This window comes from Gymnoscopelus microlampas (assembly GCF_963454915.1).
Source record: "Gymnoscopelus microlampas genome assembly, chromosome: 15".
Classification (NCBI taxonomy): domain Eukaryota; kingdom Metazoa; phylum Chordata; class Actinopteri; order Myctophiformes; family Myctophidae; genus Gymnoscopelus; species Gymnoscopelus microlampas.
Genome location: NC_139952.1, coordinates 21554959 through 21579493, shown reverse-complemented (window position 1 = coordinate 21579493; position 24535 = coordinate 21554959). Strand labels below are relative to the sequence as shown.

Genomic DNA, 24535 nt, shown 5'->3' with positions numbered 1-24535 from the left:
GTCTCAAAATATGGTGTCGATAGGCATTCTCTATTCTTTTATTTCAGAGTAAGATCCGTCTGTAGGGCCAATAGGGTTCCCTGGGGTACTGAGTTAAAAGACCATCCCATTCTTAGCTGGTTCCAGAGAGCTCCTAAACGAATAGTGTCATATTTGTATGATCAATTAAATTCTCAAAAATATACAACCTCAGCAGGGATGAAAGCCTGGAATTGTGATATAACAGATTTAGGGCTAGAATTGGACTGGGACGCTATTTGGGACAACGTAGCTGGTGCATCAAAAAATCCAAATCATCAGTATATACATCTTAAGTTCTGTCACAGAGCATATGTAACGCCCAGAATCAGGCACCGAATGGGACTGGCACCTGACCCGTATTGCACATTCTGTGCCCCGGGAACCTTGGGCTCTTTTGTACACATGGTATGGGAATGTCCGGGGATTATGGAGTTTTGGGGGAATGTGTTGGGGACTTTAACAGAATTAATGCAAGTACAACTGCCAATGGATCCATTTGTACATCTTTTGAATGATGACTCTAAACTATCTCTTACTGTAAAGGCACGCAAAGTATGGCTAGCAGGACTTACAGCAGCCAAAAAGATTATTGTCCAACGCTGGAAACCTCCTCATGACTTATCCAAAACACACTGGCTAAGGAGCTTTTTGGACATTGCCTATCTAGAACTGTCATCGGCCAGGATTAATCATGCCAAACAGGGCACAATCTCTCTGTGGACAAATCTGATATCTGATCTGAAAGACTTACTGACTCGATAATTCTGTAGTTGTGTTGTGTGACTATGTGGAAGGAGGGCGGGGTGGGAAGGGATGGGGGGATGAAGAGGGGGTGAAGGGAGAGGGGTGGGGGATAATGATGTTATTTATGATTATTGATTGATTGAAATGCATATTTGTCTGTACAATGTAAAATCAATAAAACTTTTAATAACAAAAACATAATTATATAATAAGATTATTCCAGATTTTATTCCAATATTTTTTGAAAATAACATTGTTTCGGTTTCTTTCGGTGATATCGGCCGATATGTTTTGGTTTCTTTCGGCCGATATGTTTCGGTGTCTTTCGGTGATATTTTTTCGGCGTAAAAACCCTTTCGGCCGAAAGCCGAAAATGCATTTTTTTAACCATTATCGGCCGATATGTTTCGGTGGCCGAATATTCGGTGCATCCCTAGAAACTGAAATGGGTATGGCAGCTGCAGCAGTTGGTGGACTACAGTAATTCACAGAGCCTATAAAGTCTAATAATGTGATGCTGAACGCCAGGGGCGCCAATCCCAGGGGCATCATGTCCCCCCTTGTGTGATGAAGTTGTACATACAATGAGTCTGGAGCTCAGTGCTCAGTGTGGTAAGTTAATATATAGCCAGCTTCATGTTATGAATAGAAATGACAATCTTTCTATTAATTATACAGTAGCTATTGATAATAAGTGCTCATTATTATCATCATTAGCCTTTGCTTGTTTTTGAACCCCATGCTGTGCAGTGGTTCTGTGTGTTGTCATCACAGACGTGGGCATGTTCATGTATTTGTTGTTAAGCAAGTTCTCCTCATATTAGTAACATAACGCATGCATGCAGCTATGGCTGGAGGTGCTCAACGAGGCCAACGTGACATCGCGCAAAGGCGCCCGTCTTAATATTCTTAATATTTTGAGGAAAGTGAAGGCAAAAATAAGAATAGACATATCGCACACATGTGGCGCGTTATAGAGCAGCTTTTGATTACAGTTGTGCCACTAGAGTCCCTTTGCATTTTACCAAAATAAAGTGTATTTTGACAGTTTCATGGGTCGCTGACTAACGAAGATACTTTTGGGGAAATGCTATATGACTGAGAGTCTGGAGTTTTGATGTTCAAAGACATCTCTCAGACCAATGTGTGTTGTCTGTCACTTAATGAATACATCATTGCCTGCACTTTTATCTTTAAAAAGAGAAAGCCACCATTGATGATCATAGCAAGCGCGAAAGAGCTACAGATGCTTCAAAATTGCAAGCAGATAGGCTTACTGTGCACGTCCAAATGTGCCAGCCCCCCCCCCCCCCCCCCCAACACACACATACTGTACACACGATTCAAAGTATTGCAGCAAAGCCGTTTAGTCTGCTTTGCTCGTTTGTTGATTTATCCATTATAATGTATGTTTGCCCTATAATGTCTATTCCTTTCAGTAGTTGTATAAAAGTGTGCTTAAAAAACTAAAGAAATAGAGGGGCCAGAGGTCTACTAGCATTCCTACTTTTTAACATGTCCAACAAAAACAATGACTATTTTTAATGAATTCGGTACTTCTTAAAAGTAGGCCTTGGTTGGCAAAATTATTACGCTTTTAATGTATCCTCTATACTGTATGTATTATATCTACCTTCTATCCTTCCTATCTAAAACTCTCGAACGTGCTGTCTTTAAACAACTGTCTTCCTACCTCCACCAGAACAACCTCCTGGACTCCAACCAGTCGGGGTTCAAAGTGGGTCACTCGACAGAGACTGCTCTCCTGGCAGTGACGGAGTCGCTCCATGCCGCTAGAGCGAACTCTCTCTCCTCCGTCCTGATACTCCTGGACTTGTCTGCAGCGTTCGACACAGTGAACCACCAGATCCTCCTCTCCACCCTCGAGGGGATGGGTGTCTCAGGCTCTGCACTCTCCCTGTTTGCATCCTACCTGACGGGTCGCTCCTACCAGGTGATGCTGAGAGGGTCTGTGTCAGAACCACACAGGCTCACTACTGGGGTTCCCCAAGGCTCGGTTCTGGGTCCTCTTCTTTTCTCTCTCTACACTACATCTCTTGGTGCTGTCATCCACTCCCATGGCTTTTCCTACCACTGCTATGCCGATGACACCCAGCTGATCCTCTCATTCCCCCCCTCTGACACACAAGTGGAGGCACGCATTGCTGCTTGTCTGGCTGACATCTCGGAGTGGATGTCGACAAACCACCTGAAGCTCAACTTGGACAAGACCGAGCTGATGTTCATCCCGGGGAAGGGCTGTCCTCACCGAGACATGGCCATCACCATTGAGAATGCTGTGGTGACGTCAACTCGGACTGCGAAGAATCTGGGTGTGACCCTGGACGATCAACTGTCGTTCTCGGCTAACATCGCATCAGTGACACGGTCCTGCAGATTCCTCCTCTACAACATCAGGAGGATTCGCCCCTTCCTCACGGAGAAAACAGCCCAGGTGCTCATCCAGGCTCTTGTCATCTCCCGCCTGGACTACTGCAACTCCCTCCTTGCTGGTGCTCCGGCATCAGCCATCAGACCTCTGGAGCTTGTTCAGAAAGCTGCGGCTCGTCTGGTGTTCAACCGCCCCAAGTTCTCCCACACAACTATCCTTCTCCGTTCTCTGCACTGGCTCCCCGTAGCAGCTCGCATTCAGTTTAAAACCCTGGTGCTAGCCTATAGAGCAGTGAAAGGAACAGCTCCTTCTTACCTCCGGGTTTTGGTCAATGCCCACACCCCTGCCCGACCACTCCGGTCTGCCACCTCGGGGCGACTGACTCCCTCGCCACTCAACGGTCCTTCTGGTCGATCGACACGGTCACGACTTTTTTCTGTTCTGGCCCCACAGTGGTGGAATGAACTTCCCACTGATGTCAGGACAGCAGAGTCACTGCCCATCTTTCGCCGCAGGCTGAAAACCCACCTCTTCAGGAAACACTATCCTTCCTCTTTGCCTGGCCTACTTGTTGTTAACTAGTTGTACGAACTCTTGTTTTATTTTTGTATTGTTTTATTGGATCTTGTTTAGTCGATACACTTATTTGTTTTAGCTCGTGCTCATTTGATTTTGCCATTTTTGTCTCATCTGTTTAAGAAAGTAGGTAGCTGATATATTGCACTTTTACCTTAGCGCTAGGTATACTCTTGGTTGCTTGTTTTTGCAGGAAATGTACTTAAAACTTCTGGTGATTAGTAGTTTTCGTTCCCTACCTATGTTGAATACACTTATTGTAAGTCGCTTTGGATAAAAGCGTCTGCTAAATGACTGTAATGTAATGTAATGTAATTATATATTTGCTGTTAGCTAGACGGGGTTGCCTGGGCTGTGTCAGTGACGCAGCTTGTTCCAGCGGTGCCTGAGATTAGATGCTCACAGACACACACACACACACACACACACATATATACAGTACATACACACACACACACACACACACACACACACACACACACACACACACACACACACACACACACACACACACACACACACACACACACACACACACACACACACACACACACACACACACACACACACACACACACACACACACACACACACACACACACACAGACAGGGGTGAAAACATAATCTCTGGCCCCCGGGCGGAGATAACAATGTTATGTTAGTATTAAAATCTATAAAATAATAATACATTACACAAGTCAATGAACTGCTCAGGGTCCAAGTAGCCCTTTTGATCTCTCCTCAGGCCACTTCTTCTTTTGCCCACTTCCTTTCATCCCTAAAGGAGAGGCTTTTATACAGCATTTGTGTATCCTTCTCTACAGCAGTGTGGCATATATCCAAAGAGGTCTAGGATAAATACCACTTTGATCTGGCCACAATGGAGGAGCAGCTCAGGGGTGATGCCGAGATCCTCATCCACTCTAGCCCATTGAGACCTGGAACTGTGTCATTTTTTGATTTGAGCTAAAAAGCATTATTTTACACTTTGGGCTATTCAGAAATAGCAGATATACAAGCTCATAGCGCGGCACCGAGTGCCGCGCTACGAGCTTGTAGATCTGCTATTTTTGAAAAATCGTGAAAATGTGTGCAAATCTTTGAATATATATATTTTTAAAGCGAACATTTTTAACTCAAATCTTTGCTTCTGGGGGGGTCCCTGGAACAAAATATTTTGATGGGGGTCCGCGGCCAAATACATATCATTTTGGGGGTCCTTGACATGAAAAAGATTGAACACCACTGATATAGAACGTTTAACATACGTTTTTCAGAAAACTGTTGAGATTTAGGAGACATGTAGAATCGGCTTCAGGTCTCAATGGACTAGAATAAAAATTGCTTGGCTCTTCTAGTCAATGAGGAAAGCATCAGGTCGTCGCTGTCAGGCGGAAACCTTGTATGTCCACAACAATTACTTTTCAGGAACTGGGGGAAAAAAAGAACCCGTGTTCCAATGGATCCAATATAGAGCATAGCTGTGGCGGCCATTTTGTTAACTGGCTTTGGTTCCTCAGAAAATCTCTCTATATATATTTTAATAGTTTTTTAAAGATTTTATTTTTGGGCTTATGCCTTTATTATGGATATGGCTGACAGGAAATTGGGAGAGAGAGAGATGGGGAGTGACCAGCAGCAACGAATGTCGGGATCGGGACTCAAACCCGCGTCTGGCTACATTGTAGCCTAGGCGCCCGGACCACTACGCCAGCAGTCTGGACCTATATTAATTATTTTAAGACTGGAACCAAGCCATCCAGCCTCCTGGTGAATCAAGACCATAAAACATTTGATTCTGTGTCAAAATGATATTTGAATACCGCAAAAAAAGGCAACGTTACAAGCTGTAACTTTGTCTTTTTTTGCACTCATTCATAGAACCCACAGACAGACTTAAACCATTCAAACCGGGAATGCATCTATGTCATTTTCGCTTTTTGCGTTGGCTATTCAAAAATTGCAGATATACAAGCTCAAAGCGCTGCGAGCTTGTAGATCTGCTATTTTTGAAAAATCTTGAAAGTGCGAGAACTACTGGTTTAGAGGGCATTTGTAGAATCAGCCTCAGGTCTTAATGGGTTAACCACTTTCAACCTGCAAATGTTTCCTTTTCCTCCTTTACCACTTGTTGGAACGTGACAACTACATTTCCAGTGACAATCATGGCTAAAAAGTGTAAAAACATGTGTGGAAAGGCTATTATGAAAACATACCAGTGATTTTATATCTAAAATAACTTTTAATTGAAAAAGCTACAGTATGACTTCAAGTAATATTTTTATACTTTTATACTATAACATTACCTTTTTATATTGTTCATAGTGGTACATCTACACGTATGTACTTGTTCTCTACCCTTATCTGGCTGTATCTTTGTTTCATCCTTACTGCGGTGCTGCCATGACAACTGATTTCCCTCAGGATAAATACAGGTCTATCCAACCTGACATCCCTTTGTTCATTTTGGGCATGTTCATTATACAGTAGGTGAACATTTTCAAAAATGTTCAAACCTTTTCAAAGATTGCAAAACTACAAGCTCACAGCGTGAGCTCACAGCGTGAGCTTGTAGTTCAGGTATTTTCACTACTTTTGCACTACGACAAAGTATAAAATAGGGCATTAGTTTATGAAAGATGAAATATGGAGATGTATGGCTTCTGCCACACTGTCATTAGATCAATAGTCAATAGAAGGATGGAAAAAACATTGCAGAGGAGAAATCATTATGATCCAACTGTTATTATGACATTGCCATACTTGAATTACGTGGTCTCGTACTAAGCCCGAACAAAAGCTGACCCTGAACCCAGGTTGTAAGTCAGCGGACCGGGGCATTGTGGTGCACCACAAAAGAAGATGGATAGTGGTTGTGTTTTGATTAGCGGTTTGACCCCTGCAGAGATGGACTTGACTTGTTCGTTGTCAGAGGATAGGCCAATGGGGAAAGTTGGCATTCACGGTGCACCTCTCGGCATCCATTTTACACAGCAGGGATGAGCTGTCTGCCAAAGCATATTACGCTGGGGGAATACCGACGCCGTCTCTAGGGGGGGGTCATCTTGACAGCACGACCCCCACCCTCCGCCCCACCCCTCCGACACACACAGCCAATGTTGATCTCACAAGAAAACAACAGTGCATCACAGAGGACAACAGTTAATACAGCAGCTTTCAGATTGTGTGGATTGCATATTGATTCTGCCTTTCAGATATCTAGCCTGGAAGACACAGTGAATCGCTGCCGTGTCGGCGAGCTGGAAATCGTTGATGTGTTAGTAAAGTTGTGGTGGGGGTGCCTGGTGGCTCAGTTAGTGCACAAACCATGTGCTCCCTGTGAACCACTGGGACCCGTGTTCGAATCTAGCTCCCGGTCTTATCTCGTCTCTCTCTGCCCTTGGCTTCCCGTCTCTCTGCATCGACTCCCATCTCAGAAATAAATCATAAAAATGCAGAGATATTTACTTGTTGTGGTGTTGTGGCTGACTCCGCTTTTGGTGTCACAGAGGCTGATTCTGTCAAAATACAGAGTGAAATATGTGTGACCAGATGGTGCACTGCGAGTATCGAAATAAGACAATCAAACAAGTGCTGCTCTGCAACACCTCCAAGGGAATGTATGCTCGGCGCTACACAGCCATGACCCCATAAAAGATTATTCCATCGAAAACGAATGATACGGATAATTAACATCATGAATAACCTCGAGGAGACAACGATAGGCTTTTATATACGTCATCTATAATACACCTGTTTGAAGGGGGGTTTTGTGTGTGTGTGTGTGTGTGTGTGTGTGTGTGTGTGTGTGTGTGTGTGTGTGTGTGTGTGTGTGTGTGTGTGTGTGTGTGTGTGTGTGTGTGTGTGTGTGTGTGTGTGTGTGTGTGTGTGTGTGTGTGTGTGTGTGTGTGTGTGTGTGTGTGTGCGCGTGTGTGTGTGTGTGTGTGTGTTCACTTTTTTTTAAGGACAATTCCGTGTTCCCCCTGTCCTTTCATTATCCTCCAGCAGGAAAAGAACAAGCGACGGTTCCTAATTAGATCATGTGTGTGTATGGGTGTGCACGGAGGCGCGCACGCATCCACGTGACCACAGCCATACTGTGTTTTGTTTCCCAAAGCTAATTAGAGACATGCTGAAGAGGAGGACACGCTGTGGTGGAATGCTGCACCTCACACTACACTCAGAATATGCTGGAAAGAATAAGTGAGGAAAATAAAAAAAGGGGGGAGACAGAAAAGAAGCAGACTCCCCCGCCTGCTGGGCTTGTATGACCCCGGACTGCTAATGAATAGAGTTAAAACACAGCCAATTAGCAGACATGCTCATTAAGCTGGTCACTTAACCCTTTAACACATTCCCTGCCAGAGGGGTTTTTCAGAAAAGGTTCCCTCAGTGCCAGGGATTTTGACCATTCTGACTAATATTTGAGGACACACAGGACATTTTGTGCTATGACTATGAACACATAGAATATCTCAAAATAAAGCTTAGAATCTCTTCTTTCATCTGAAAGAAAAAGTGAGTTTCTAGCATGTTCTGTTCTTTAGCTAGAGGTAGTTGAATACAGCTTGCTTTCACCAAAAAATGACATTTTTTTTCTTAGATTCAGAGATATAAGCGATTTAGTAAAATAAACACGTTTAGAGTCATAAAAATCTTTGAGGACACACAGAACATTTTGTGCTAGGACTATGAACACATGGAATATCTCAAAATAAAGCTTAGAATCTCTTCTTTCATCTGAAAGAAAAAGTGAGTTTATAGCATGTTCTGTTTTTTAGCTAGAGGTAGTTGAATACAGCTTGTTTTCACCAAAAACTGTCCTTTGTTCTTGGATTCAGAGTTTTAGTGAAAGAAACACGTTTAGACATAAAAAATGATTTCAAGTCTTTGACGTTTATTTTTCGCCTTCATTGACATCAGTCATGTAAACAATACTTTATAAAAATAAAAAATAAAAATAAACTGCTTTAGATTCAGAGATATAAGCGATTTAGTAAAATAAACACGTTTAGAGTCATAAAAATCTTTGGGGACACACAGAATGTTTTGTGCTAGGACTATGAACACATGGAATATCTCAAAATAAAGCTTAGAATCTCTTCTTTCATCTGGGAAAAAAGTAAGTTTATAGCATGTTCTGTTTTTTAGCTAGAGGTAGTTGCATACAGCTTTCTCTTGGATTCAGAGTTTTAGTGAAAGAAACACGTTTAGACATAAAAAATGATTTCAAGTCTTTGACGTTTATTTTTCGCCTTCATTGACATCAGTCATGTAAACAATACTTTATTTTAAAAAAAACTGCTTTTGAACACATTTTATCACATGGCATATCAAGTGCAACACAGCTCAAAGTCTTTCTTTTCAAAGTAATAAAGAGAGAGAGTGTGTGTGTGTGTGTGTGTGTGTGCTCAATTGTTACAGGGTTATATTGTAGAGATTGCTATTGTAGAGGTTGTCCATCCACAATCGGTATCCTTCACCTGCAAGGCCTCCTAGCAGGTAGGTGACGGTATCCGGGATGGAACACTTGATGCCACAGTCTGGCTTCATGTTGTGAAGATAGCCGGTCGTTGAGTCACAGAGCATATAAGATTTGATGCCATACTTATCGGGTCTTTAGAAGGAGTGTCATTGAAGTGAAGATTGCTCCAAATCAACTGGAAGCGGTTCCTGCTCATGGTCCTGCCGAAGAACGGTGTTACTAGGTTCTCATCGGTTGACCAGTAGTGTGAAAGCTCAGGTTTGGAAACAAGCCCAGACAGAAACAGCAGCCCCAGGAAACGCTTCAGCTCTACAACGGTCAATGCTGTCCAACGCTTTCCTCTGGCATGTGGCTTCTCTGAAAGTCTCTGCTTAGCATATGAGTTGGTTTGGTTGCATATCTCCTGGAGCAGAACATCAGGCAGGAGTAGCTGTAGAAAGTCGGCAGGGCTGTCGGATAGCTGTAAATATACATACACAAAATACCAATTTAGACTTTTAGCAAACACTCGTATCCAGACAGAGCGACTAAAAATAGCAGATCTACAAACTCACAAAGAGCTTGTAGATCTGCTATTTTTATAAGGCATCCGACAATAGAACATAGTAAATATATAGCCTACATTATCATCATTCATAATCAGACAGAGTGTGTTGGTGGTGCTACAGTGTTGTGTGTGAATCTATAGTCAGTCCAATTCAGATCAACACACAGGGGGGCTGTGTGCACATGCATCCCCCTCCAAAAAAAAGAATAAAAAGAGCAGATCTACAAACTCACAACGAGCTTGTAGATCTGCTATTTGTTATGGCACCACACACATGCATGATAAATATATAGCCTACATGTACCATTGTTTTGTGGGGTTTTAGCAATTGTATAAGGCATCACACAATAGAACATAGTAAATATATAATGTAGGCTACATTATCATCCTTCATAATCAGACTGTGTCCCCATGTTGTGTGTGAATCTACTGTCAGTCCAATTCAGATCAAAGAGGATTTTGAAAAGGTTTGTTGACATGAACTGGACATTTTTTATGGCACCACACACATGCATGGTAAATATATAGGCTACATGTACCATTGTTCTGTGGGGTTTTAGCAATTTTGTATTCCTGTGTACAAGTGTCATACAGAAAAAGTTCTTACCTCTGCTAGATGGTCTGGCCAGGGTTGTCCGGCCATCCTCCACATCCTCAACCATGTCAAAGTCTGAAATGAAATATCAAATACTTGGTAAATATTATGAAGATCAAATCAATTTAGGTATTTAGCAAACACTCTTATCCAGACAGAGTGACTTACAATAAAGCACACCTGCCTACTCCCCCATAAAAATAGCAGATCTACAAACTCACAACGAGCTTGTAGATCTGCTATTTTTATAGACAAGGTCAGAGGAGAGTGCTTTGTGCACCTGCATCCCCCTACAAAAAAAAAGAATAAAAATAGCAGCCATCTACAAGCTCACAAGCTTGTGGATCTGCTATTTTTATGAGGCATCACTCACCAGCACAGTAAATATATAGGCTAACATCATAATCAGAGACGGTGTCCCCATGCTACTCTGTGTGTGTGTGTGTGTGTGTGTGTGTGTGTGTGTGTGTGTGTGTGTGTGTGTGTGTGTGTGTGTGTGTCTCTTATAACTTATAAGCAGACCTGGCAACAACTTCTCGTGTCTAGTCCACCAAACACACACAATAAAACACAATAAAAAATAATCTTACCACTGCTGAAGTGAGCTCCGGGCTCCGGACGGGTCCTGCCGCTCCGACGAACACCATCGGTCGGTACCGCGGCAGTAGATGGGCCCGCTGCGGCCGTAGTAGAGGTCGCCCCCACTAACTGTTGCTCGTCCTCCCCGTCCACCGGAGTAGATGGGCCCGTTGCGGGCGTAGTAGAGGTCGCCCCCACTAACTGTTGCTCGTCCTCCCCGTCCACCGGAGTAGATGGGCCCAATCCCAGTAACTGGCGTAACCGCTTCTTATCGTCCACAAGCGGCGCTGGTTGTGCCCCAGTAGCCCGAGTCATCAACGACTCCAACAGTGTCTGCTGGCGTAGCGAACCGGTCACTTGTTTGGCGCCCCTGTTTGAGTTTTTTTTTGCCCTCATATTATCACAGAGAGAGACAGTATTATCTTATACTACGCTATATCTGATCTCCTCTTTTCTTTTCTTCTCCTCTCCCGATCACTATAACTGACCTCTCCTCTCCTCTCTGCTCCGCTCTCCGACCACACCAAATGATCTCTCCTCTTCTCCCCGATAACTACAAGCTTTTCTCCTCTCTCTCCGACCACACTACACCAAATGATCTCCTCTCCTCTCCTCTCCTCTCCTCTCCTCTCCTCTCCTCTCCTCTCTGATCCTCTCTTCTCCTCTCTTCTCTCGACTGAAATAAAACTAAAAACTAAAAAACTAAAACTAAACTAAAGACACTCAAACGCTCACACTTTCTAACACACTCTCTCACACACACACACACACACACACACACACACACACACACACACACACACACTCTCTCAATCACTAACTGACTCACAAACTGTCTCACACACTGACTGACCAGTCTCAAAAATAATTTTAACTCTATTGCTGTTACCAACCCCCACTCTTTTCACTCCGATCACCGTCACTCTCTGTCTCTCTCAAATGTTTGGGCGCAATGGCCGATGCTGCACTACCGTCTCCATTTTGTCACATTTGGGCAAACAGCTGTTTGTGATCAGCTGACTGATCACGTGTTTTTTCGGTTAACCCCTTATCTACAGGTCCAATATTAACGCACAGGCTGCGCAACAGTGTAATATACAGTAAATCAATGAAAAAACACATTCACGGTTTAAACCGTGAATGAGCCCGTGGCAGGTAAAGGGGTACATTTTGATTCACGAGTAGAACCGTGGATAGTAGGTAATGTGTTAAGACCGGGAACGCAGCATATGTGTGTCATTTTTAGATTTCTTTGGGCTATTCAAAAATAGCAGATCTACAAGCTCATAGCGCGGCACCGAGTGCGGCACTATGAGCTTGTAGATCTGCTATTTTTGAAAAATCGTGAAAAATCGTGGCAAAATCTTGGATTATATATATTTTAAAGCGAACATTTGTAAAATATTTAGTTCCAGGAACCCCCAGAAGCAAAGTTTTGAGTTACAAATGTCTGCAAAAAAAAAGAAAAAAATTCAAATATTCGCACAACTTTTCATGATTTTTCAAAAATAGCAGATATACAAGCTCATAGCGCGGCACTCGGTGCCGCGCTATGAGCTTGTATATCTGCTATTTTTGAATAGCCCAAAGAAATCTAAAAATTACACACAGATGCTGCGTTCCCGGTCTTAAAAGAGTTAACGCACACCGTGTCAGGATGGATTGGCCTCTCGGTTCGTCTTGGATCTATTTGATATGGCTTGCTTTTTTAGACTGCATCAAGAGAACAACAATACATCCAACTGAGCCGACCTCTCTATTGTGGTATGGGACTATGTAACGCACATTCTGCTTTCAATGGACACACAGAGTCGGCAGGCTAAACGGCAAAAACACAAAACCATTCATCTGTTTGGCTTATAATTCTCCATTTTGCTCCTCACTAGCTCCGGGAGAATGGGGAAGAACACAGAGGGGAGGGTGGCAGGTTGCAGGAGAGAGGAAAGACGTATATATAGAGGGAGAGAGCCCAGTGAATGAGAGACAGATGGGGCTGGAGAGTTAAAGTGAGAGGCACTGCATAGCAGCAAACGCATCATGGGAGAGGAGAATGGGGGAGAAATTAGAAGAGGGAGGAGATGAGAGAATTTGACAAGCGATGACAGCGCAGACATGTTAGCTTCAACGAGGAAAACTGTACAAAGAAGGATGAACAGATGCAGAGCAGATTAGAGAGGAGAGAAGAGAAGAGAAGCACGGGTAAGAGAAGAGAAGAGAAGCACGGGTAAGAGAAGAGAAGAGCCTCACAACAATATGCACAAGTGCCAGAGGGGATGACGGTAACGACGGCCTAGCAGGCACAGAGGCGGAAAGGGGAGGGAAATAAATGGCACATTGTAGACAGGATGGAGGCGGGCGCCCCATCGAGATGCCTTGGGGGGAGGTTGACACATATCTCATCCCTCCGGAGAGTGACGGAGTGGTGGCCAGACAACCCCGCCTGATTGACTTGCAGCGTCTGAGAACTGTCGTTCACCATCGGCTCGCACTCATCAACACACCGGCACGTACGGGCTCCCACGCTGGGGATATTGTAGCCGAGGATTCACCCACACCCACTGAACCTCTGTGCCAGCCACTGGTGTCCCACGTGAAAAGCACTTTTCACTAAAATGCAAACCCTATTCTCTGCTTCTTTTGGCCAGCCGTCTTGTTATTTGAGGACAACACGAGCAATCCTATACAAAGACTAACAATGTCACATCGGTCACCATCTGTGTGTTGGATTCAAGTATTTTTACTTTAAACACGTAGTAACATTTCCATGACCTAGTATGAAAAAAAAAACTACAATACCTACTATCAAGAATTTGCCCTTTTCAGTGCAAGTCGGCTAAAATTCAGTAAATGTGTTGTAATTAATGACTGAATGGGCTTTCACTGTACCCCAACATCCTGGATACAGTGGTAAGTATGACTCACCAGATTGGCGCTGTCCAAGGTGCTGCCAGAGAGAATCCATCACACTCCTCAAACACTGCATCCCTTCTGCCTCGTCATGTAGCGCCACTGCTCTCTAGTGGTCACCGTGTGCACCGACCGTCGGTTCCACACATGTATATGCATCGCCCTCAGGTGGGGAGGGAAGACATTGCACTTGACTTTAATTCCCCTGTCTGTCTGTCTGTCTGTTTCATTGTCATATAGATATGGGTGCTGTGTGGGTCTGATTAATCCTTGAAGATTATGTGTACACTAATGTCAAAATAGGCTGTAAAATGTATTTAATGAATGCATAATAATGAATAGTATTAAGTAGGATCAAAACAAGTGTCATCTAGTTTCAAGTAAATACAATGAGAGAATCCAGCGAATGACTGATAAGATTAATTGATTCAGTCAAAAGGCCTTTAAGCTTATTATGTGGTGCCACTGAATGGACAAGAACACAATCAAAACTAAATCAACAAGTGGAACAAAAGCTGCATTAGTAACAGTATTCTATTAGACCGCATCCATGAGCGGTCACCATTAAAAAAGGCAACATTGTTACCCACAAAGTATCTGCAATGTTATGCCAGTCAAACATCAGTGTAGAGTGTCGGCCTATTGCTTCATTCAGCCTTTGAGCAACAAAACTTCAATATGAGAGAAAACATCCATTTTACAAATATAACCATTTGTAAGTGTGCAAAATACTTGCTTTTAATTTTAATTTTTACAAATATAACCATGCCAGCTTTTTTTGGCATATGCAGTGTTTAAAAATCTCACTTTGAAAATTAAATGGTCTTGCTCTGAAGCACCAGAGAATGATATGCAACAGTATATAGCCTGTGGGGAGTTACTGTGCGGAAATACTCACTCGGCATTAGACAGAGACAATTGATCAAAACAGACTAATTAATGTATGTGTTTTACATATATTCATTTCCGTATCAAATATTAATGAAAATAAACGTATTTGTTTTTCAAATGAGGGCGAGGATATCAAATATTTCAGACACACCTCATTAAGGATACAGAGCCGAGAGCGAGCATGCATTTTTAAAGGGCCACGCTTCACAATGGCACCGCAGAGTGCCATTGTGGCACGGCTGCCTGTTGGTGTGGCCTAGATCAGCAAACGCAGGCTGTGTGTTGCATTAGATCACGACCTTCTGTTTAGATGCAGGCCTCTACTTTCTCCTGTTCACATTCTTTATGGCACACACACACAAACTGCATGTACACAGCAGCAATGACTGAGGCTTTGTCCACACGTACGCAGGTATTTTTAACCCATTAAGACCCATCTCAGAATATATTGTTCCCCAAAAGCAAACATTTGAGGTACTAACGTTCGCTTTGAAAATATATACATTCAAAGATTTGCAAAAATGTTCACGATTTTTCAAAAATAGCAGATCTATAGATTTATAGAAGCTCCCGCGCTATGAGTGTAGATCTGCTATTTTTGAATAGCCAAAGAAATCGAAAATGACACGGATGCGTTCTCGGTCTTAATGGGTTAAAACAAGATACCTGATAAAAAAAACACCTGTGTACGTGTGGACAGGGCACCTGGCCTTGATGCAGCCAAAACACAATCCGTGCAGCCCTGTCGTAGCCAACTCTGGCACTTACTTACCATGCTTATCCTCTGGAAATCTGCTAAAAAACACTATTGGACTTTGTTCCGGTCGATTGATACTGTAGGTTTAAACTATCCTCACAGGCTTCTTACATTTACTCTGTCATCCATGATTTCTGTTCCAAGAGGCTACCCAGTGTCAGTGTTTTATGTCATGCTGGGATTTGCTGGCTTTGTAAGAATCCCTACAGATTCCTTCCTTTTCTCAAAACATTAAGGCCATATTGACCACACAGTAGGCTACCTACATTTAAAGGTGGTTAGGGGCAGTGTAAAAGGTACTCAAGGTAAAAGTATCAATACTACAATGTAGAAACACCCAAAGTTTACTTCAGTAAAAGTACAAAAGTATTGGCATCAAAATATACAAGTTATCATATGTCTAAAATGTATTAAAAATATTTGAAAATAGCAGATCTACCAGCTCACAACACGTGTTATGAGCTTGTAGAACTGCCATTTTCAAATAGCCAAAGTTTAAATGGGTCTGTCTGAAGTGGTTAATGTATGTTTTGAAATAATAATACAAATCTACAAAGTAACTAGTAACTAAAGTTTTCAAATAGTTGTAGTGGAGTAATAGTACAACATGTGTCTCTAAATTGTATTGGAGTAGAAGTAAAAGTATAGAAAATTGGAAATACTCTAGTAAAGTAAAAGTACCTCAAAATTGTACTTAAGTACAGTTCTTGAGTACATGTACTTACTTTCCACCACTGGTGGTTAGGGATAACTCTTCAACTCAACTTATTATTAATAAACATTACATGGATCTACAGTACCAACACTATTGTGTGAATCCACATTCCCATCCATCTGTGCCATGTTGGAAACATGAGTCTATTACCGTAGTCAGACTACTACAGAGACACTCAGTCAATCTCATCGCCAATACAATAGTTATACAATCACATTGTGGCTCAACTAAAACACAAGTCTAACTATATTATGTTTGTTTGCAACTTAAAAACACCTCTGTACAATGGCTTGCTAACTAACCACGGACATACAAAATGAGTATACAAACAAACGCATAAAGAGCTAGCCCTAAATGGCCATTACAGGTCTGTAACTCTGAGAGTGTACGAATGGAACCAAATGGACCCATACTCTCAGTTATGGGGTCCTTGAAAATTAAATGTTTGAGAACCGCTGTCCTAGTGGACTCCTAATGTGCCATAGTGTCATATAGTAAATCAGTGTGTCATACATATTCTGAAGAAAACCTGGAGACTGACATTCAGTAATTGGGTCTATATGATCAAAATAAGAACATTGTAATGGTGTGTGTAAAAACAAATCTAGAATTTGCCACGGTCGAGGCCAAGTCTTGTACGGAGATATATAAGACCCCTGGCTACACATCACACTGAAACATGTACAGTATTTAAACAGCAGTCATAGAAACACCCGACAGGCAGAACTGTCTGAGGGCAGTAAATGTCAACAGCAGAAAAGGCTGGGAACAAGGCTATATCAACAGGATTTGGCTGCACTGGTGAGGTTTAGTGTAAATGCATCGGCCCAAAGCCTAGTTTTGTTGGAGTAACACCACCACCTGCTGCCAAGTTTGGTTGTTATGTTGTGTCATCAAACGGTCAACAAAAACACAAGCAGTGCAGTATGTTGTGCAACAGGGCAGGCTACTCACTCACAAGCTGGCATGCACCACTTCCAAGGGTGTAGATTGGTTTGGCTTGACGATCTGTAGGCAGCATGAAGTCAGTGCACATGGGGTGAGCTGGGACTGGGGTGGTGATTAAACCTAAAGGTCATAATAGCCTACAGTTAATTTTTGGAACCAAATCTCATCATCACGCATGTGAATATAGGCTCTATTCACAGCAGCCATATTATTAAGACATTCACAGGTGTTACCAATGATACTCAACAGAGCCTTCATTAGTATTACTAATGAAGGCTCTGTTTTTAGTCTAGCACAGTGGTTTCCACGACCCCCATAACTCTGAGAGTGTACAAATGAAACCAAATGGACCCGTAACACACCTGTAAGGGGCCATTTGGAAGCCCATGAGGGTCCCTGGATCCCAACTGTAGACCCACTGGTGTTTCCAGTGGGCCAACATGCACAATATTAGCACCCTGACTCTGTTTGACCAGAATGGAACAGAGCCTTCATTAGTATCACTGGTAACACACTGTGAATGTCTTCATAATATGGCTGCTGTGAATAGAGCCTATTGCCATATTTTACCAGCAGTGATTCGTTGACTGCTCTCTTTACCCAACCAGTAAACAAGTCTTCACCACATGGTGGGAGTATTATTTGCCAAGCACTATGAAAGTAGGCGAATGAACTCAAGCTAATTGATATGAAACTTTCAGCTGGTTTGCGAGATAATGATGGAGTGATTGTTTTAGAGAAAGAAATTACTTTTCTAGTCCATGACCAAAAGTCAAAGAAATGTCAGAGTTTCTCTCTACTAGGCTCCAACAGTGTCGTCAACTTGACTTAATTATGTCTAAACATTGTTCAGAAGGGCCATAGACAATGTTGTTTAATGTAGTCTGTCGTATGGCCTAAAAACAATGTATCTTACCTGCGCTCCAATTCATGTTACAGGGCTCTGCCTCCGAGATGACTTGACAGAAGCAGTGTTGCCAGATTTTGTGAGAGAAATAAGCAACCAGGTCTAGGAAAACAAGCCCAAAAGAAGCGAATGTAGTAGGCCACATGAGCACTTTAGACCTATATAATACATACATCGAAAACATTTGAATACATTTGAAAATATCTGATCTACAAGCTCACAACGCATAACGATGTGATGCCTTGTGAGCTTGTAGGTCTGTTATTTAAGATCTGTATTAAGATCTGTTATTCTAAAAGTATAGTTTTATATGTGGAGGTTTCTGTTTTCATTATTTTTTCTAAAGCACATATTATTTTGTCTCTTTGCTCCTCGGTTTCACTCTCACCCACGCCATGTGAAATGAAACAGAGGCTTGTGCACCTGCTGGCACCCACCCAATCAGCAGCATCCATGTCAATCAAACAATGAAAACTGCGTTTTAATAAGGTCAAATTCATAGCAGTGTTGCCAGATCTGGCAAGAGAAACAAGTGACTGCAGGTCTACAAAAACAAGCCCAAAATTATTATACGCAACTATTAAGGCGCATGAACACGCACGCAGGCACACACACAGCAAATGAGTTATATACTGTAGCATCCATATCAGTTTAACCACTTTAAACCTATACAGGCCTACATCTAGCTCACAACTCGAAATTGCGGATTTCTTTTTTACATTTTAATACACAAATCTTGTATGAGGGTTCCTGACACAAAATATTTTCAGGTGGCGGTCCGCAAGCAATACATTTGGGGGTCCTTGACATGAACATGTTTGAAAACCACTGGTTTAAACAACATTAAACAAGTCCAAAGTTGCTTATAATAAGTAGACTGTACATGATCAGGAATAATAGGCCTGGGCCTGACTACAGTAATCTATCAAATACTGCATGTTGCCTTTATGAAGAAAAAATATTAATCAAATGAAAATATTCATTCTAAAGCTATAAACAAACTTAGTTAAAAAAAAAACATATGTGCAAACAACACAGGAACACTCTTATCTGTATGTGTATGTGTAGCACAACAATCCAATTAATTTGTTAACACAATACAGGGGGTTGTTTCCCCACTCTTCCATTGAGAAAGTTCGACCCAGGTGTCAGTGATTACTTCCCTCTGTCAGGAGAGAGAGACATTTGACATAAAGCTTAATGATTGTAGCTTAAAAAAAAAAACTCACCAATCCCGAGAGACGTTTGACATAACAGCTTAATGATTGTAGCTTTAAACAAACACAAAACAATGCCATTAACCACACATAAATCCCTGCAACCCATTCCCATAGCAAATAACAACACATTAACACACTAAAACAATAACAAACATAGCTGCACCCCAAGGCATGCATGGGAGGGCTCCTCAGCCACTAACTATCCGGGACACTACACAGCCCCCACTTGAGGGATTCTTTTGCCCCCAGTATCCCAATCACCCAACTCAAAGTCCCAGGATGCTGAGGGCTGGACTCTCCGTTGACCGACATAGCACTCTGAACAACTAAACTGGCTGGGCAGGTGTATCGGTGCCCAGTCGGGCTGCTGGCACGAATGGGCACGCAGGCTGTGCCCGATGCGTAATGCTAACCTGGTTAGCTCTCTGGTCACGGTGACCTTGAAGGGCTCTCTTGACGGGCTCTCTGTGCCTAATGTCAACCACAGCACCCCATCGCTCGAGCAGTTCCAGCCCAATGATGCTCTTGTCCTGAATGTCAGCCAGCTCGAACTCATAACAACACATCATAACCCTTCTAGGCTACTGGCCTCCATGATTTGATACAGTCTTTTCATCTGCGCTCACTCCTTACAGTTTGAATCTGCATCATTGTGGGTGACCACAGTCAGTGCATTGTGAGCATCGAACAGCATTCCAAGACATACCAGAAAAAAGGAAGCTCCCATGTCATTAAGGGCCTAGCACTTAGTGTTATTCAGCTCACAGGCCAGATATAGTCCTCCGGTTTTGGCCTAGCCGACCGAGTCAGTGTTCCCGGCTGCATACATCACAGAGTCAGGGCTGAGCAGTGGTGTGCCACATGTCCCGTTACTCTGCATCGACAGCAGCCATACTGATACCTATGCCTCATTGGCTTCTCTCGTGGCTGGTTGTGGAAGACTGGAGCTGTCTGCAGCGCTGTTTCCTCACAGATTGTTTCATCTTCCACCCATTTGGAGCCCAGTTGGTGATACATGGTATGGGCCCGTTCTGCTTCTCCAAGTGCATCGCAGCAGAGTGTCAGTGGGCTGAACAAATGAACATACTCTCAACGGCGGTGGTTTATTAGCCACTGCATAAAGGCCTGCAGGGCCAACTCCTCCTGAACAGGACATGAGAATGCAGGATAACTGTGCTGTGTCAGCAAATACATGTCATTGGCGTAGGTTCCTAAGCTCTCTTTCTCTCTGGTCCTGGCACACAGTTGTTCCCTGGCCTCATACTAGAATGTTGGTTGCCCGAAGCGCTGCTCCCAAGCAGCCATGAGAGCAGTGTAGCTGATCCATTCCTCTGGCTGGAGGTCCATCAATGTTTGTAGCTTGGATATCGTAGACGCCTGGAGGTCCAACTCTATTATAGTGCGGTAACTTGGCACCTTCTCTGGATGTAATGCTATTGTCAAAGCTTGGTGGCAGACCCCTGGAGTCGTCATCTACTGGTCATGCTTGACAGCAGAGCAGTGTCTCATAGTGGCCCCTGAGTTCATAAGTGGCAATACCGCCAGGTACACCAGGCAATGGGAAGCAGTGGCTGCCTGTAGCCTCACTCTTTCAGTACCTCGCTGCCCTGCTGGAACGCCCTAGAGTTGGCAGTGTGTAGGTCCGGTCGACGTGGTGTTGCCGCCCTCCCTTGTTGACTTTGGGATGAACTGGTGCCCTTGGGCCATTGGGAGAGGTCGTCGTCTTCACCGGTATACTCAGGAAACGGCACCCGGCGGTGAACATCCTCTCTGCAGTGGCTATCTTCCACCCTCTTTGAGTTTCTTCAGCAGTGTAAGCCAGTACGTCTACCCAGCAATGAGTGAGCACCCCTGCCAGTGTCCCTTTTGTGTCTTCCCAGCCTTGTCCTTTGCTCTTTACAACTACCCCTCTAGCTCATGGTTATGGTTGTACAGCATTACTCACACATAAATCCCCACAATGCAATCCCATAGCAAATAACAACACAATAACACAACAGTAAAACAATAACAAATACAGGCATGCCCCAAGGCATAAGTCTATTCAGGCATTAACCGGCTGGGACGCTAAAACACTATAATGCAGGCTATATAATTCAGGGTTCTTCCTGTTCATAAGCACAAAAGCAATTGTGTTATTTGAAAAGCCTATAAAAGCCATTTCCTGTGATCTGCAGCCATTAATTTATTAATTTATTGTGCACTGTAACTCAGCATCAATTGATCATTTTAAGTGCCATTCTGCAATCTGCTGAACATATATATTTTTAAGGGACTTCCATTAATTTTCAAAGTATAATGGCCTTTTGGGGTTTTTGATTCATAAAAGCCTACAAAAGACGCAGATTTTTTCTTTTTAAACAACCAACTTCAAATGTGGATTCATCTATTACAAATGATGTTGAGAAGCGTGTAATATGGTTGATTTGTTTTAAGTCATCAGACAAAGTGTAATAAGACAAAGATGGTAACACATTCCCCATTATGTGTAGCTTATAACTGGTTGTACTATACACAGCAGATGATAAATGTGATGATTAGTGTAAATAGTGTAAATGATTAGTCCACGTATAGACTGTTTCAATACGAAAATACATTTCTGTGTCAAGCGATGTAACCGTCACTGCTCACATATTTCCATGCGTCCTTTGCGTTCGACTAGAGGGAAGTTCAGATAAACATTTTCTCAAAACAAACATGGCTACGGTTGAGGTCGTAATAAAGTACGTACTAAGAAAGAGCTGTTCTGTAATAGCTGTTTGTCATTGTGTCTGAGCGAAGTGACATTATATTGCTTAATGTCTCACTTGAAACAGATGTAGTTCAAGCAGACGCTACGATTTCCAGTGTTATTACTGCTCTATTTCCGTACTTTCCTGTTTCCATGTAGAAGTACACCCCCTGGACATGACGCTAGCAGGGAGGCATTGGGTCCCATTTTTAATCTTTGGTAGGACTCGGCCGGGAATGGAACCCCGACTTCCCAATCAGGGCGGACACTCTAACCACAAGGCCAAAGTGCAGTAATTACGTTTTTGGACGCACCGACTTATTTGTGTATCCCAAAGGTCAAATTAGCCGGGGACAATTGGGGACAAACAATTACCTGAAGAACAGATATACAATTAGAAAAAGGGCTCCTCGGAGCACAGGTCTCCGCCAGGTCAGGAAGTTGTAATAGAGGTTGTGTTGTGTTTGTAACAATATACGTTTTATATGGCATTAAGGTTTCATACATTTCTATATATTGAGTAGCAGTTTATAGCAATTGACAATGACTTAGAGTAGATGGTACTTGTAGTGTTGTAGGTAGAGTGTGAAGTGAGCGGTGCTATTTATGAGTTATTCATTTCTATGAGTTATTAATTTCATCATGTGTCTCGCTAGCCAATCACAGTACGTCCTGCGAAGCTTAGCCAATTGCAATTAAGCAACATTTTAAGTAACATTTAAGTAACATTTTAAGTAACATTTAAGTAACAGTACTCCTACAGATTTTGTCCAAGCGTCATGCAAATCGGTACACAGTATCTCTATAGTCAAGCCAACGGTGCCGGAGATTAGGTGTTGACAGTACTCCTACAGATTTTGTCCAAGCGTCATGCAAATCGGTACACAGTATCTCTATGGTCAAGCCAATGGTGCCGGAGATTAGGTGTTCACAGACGGACGGACGGACGGACGCACGCACGCACGCACGCACGCACGCACGCACGCACACACACACACACACACACACACACACACACACACACACACACACACACACACACACACACACACACACACACACACACACACACACACACACACACACACACACACACACACACACACACACACACACACACGGACGGACGGACGGAGGGTAAAACATACTCTCCGCCAGGCCGAAGGCATGGCGGAGAGTATGTTTTACCCGGAGAGTATGTAATGGCGTAGAGTATGTAATAGAGTATGTAATATCGGAGAGTATGTAATATTATGTAATAGAGTATGTAATATCACTTGTATGCCGATATCTCATTTGGCTGACCAGTTGAAACACTTTAAAACCAATTTATCAGCAAATATTTGTTTCGTAGTTACCGCACTTTGGCTTTGTAGGGCAGAGTAGTAGAACAGTGTTCTACTACTCTGCGGTTCAATCCCGCCTCCCCCTGGGTTAGTGTCTAACTGTCCTTGAGCATTCATCTTGATGGATCGAATACTGAATACACAGGACCACAATGGAAACAAGCCCCCATAGCTTTTTGTGTTATCCTTTTAGCATTATTGTATAACTGTACCTATGTAGGCTACCTTTTGCAAACTGTTAATAAAGTATTCAATCAATCAAGCAACACACTGAACAACCAACTCCTGATGAGCAGGTTGGTGCTGGATGGTTTCTTCTGCATTATTTTATAAAGGAAATGGGTCGCACTCAGAGTGGCAAGAGTGAGTTCTCTTTTATTGTTTCTTACATGTCAAAAGAACAAACGTTTCGGCTAGCCTTCGTCAGTGTGACGCATTCTCACAGGATTCTCAGTGTGAGAATGTGTGTGTGTGAATGGGTGAATGTAATGCACATTGTTAAGTGTTCGGAGAAAGGCGCTATATAAATGCACCAGTTACCATGTATTTCGCCAGTTGAAAACACAGGTTTTGGCTGTTAATCCTATTTTATTGTTTTATATATATTTGTCCGACTACCTTCCTGTAACCTTTGGCATCAAAGGTTAAAGTGATGGATGATGCCAAAAGAGGTAGTTTAATCTGTCTACATGTACAAGATCAGATTAAGTTTAGTAGTGGGTAAACTATCACAGTGTATTTCACTAGGCCAGCCCAGGAAAAGAACAGTGGGTTACTATAAAACATGTATGTCTAATATATTTAGGAAAATTGGCAGAGTTAGACTCGCTCTCTACGTAAACTTTTAAGGAAGACCCCTTAGACAGAGGCTAAGAAAATAGGTTATTTTATTTTCTTTTAACATGCTCATAAAGTGCTCTGTGCTCAAAGTGAAAGTGCAAAAAAGCAGCAAACATTTCGGACATAGGACCTACGTCAGTGCATGGACTTTGGTGTCTAATTTGAAAGGTACAATTGACACGGAATTGTGTTCCAGGAAATGCAATGGTGGGGAGCTGGGACTACAGGCATTCAGTGATGCAGAGTGAGCAGCGGAACAAAGTACAACAGGCTATTGTGCAGTCTAAACGGAAGTGGCCCTTTGATGGAAAACCAAAAAGCAACCTACCGTAGC

General features: G+C 42.8%; 2 protein-coding genes across 2 annotated transcripts in view; both read right to left on the bottom strand.

Annotated features, from left to right (window-relative positions):
• trappc3 (trafficking protein particle complex subunit 3) overlaps nucleotides 1-24535 on the bottom strand; it is a 787905-nt gene that overhangs the window by 537890 nt on the left and 225480 nt on the right. The window lies entirely within an intron of this gene.
• Nucleotides 8392-11565, bottom strand: LOC311061486 (uncharacterized protein). The gene is made up of 3 exons (XM_084080143.1): nucleotides 10951-11565; nucleotides 10373-10435; nucleotides 8392-9678 (listed from the first exon to the last, which is right to left on the bottom strand). Exons 1-3 carry the CDS (start codon nucleotides 11333-11335, stop codon nucleotides 9635-9637), a joined length of 492 nt encoding a protein of 163 aa, XP_083936269.1. The 5' UTR covers nucleotides 11336-11565; the 3' UTR covers nucleotides 8392-9634.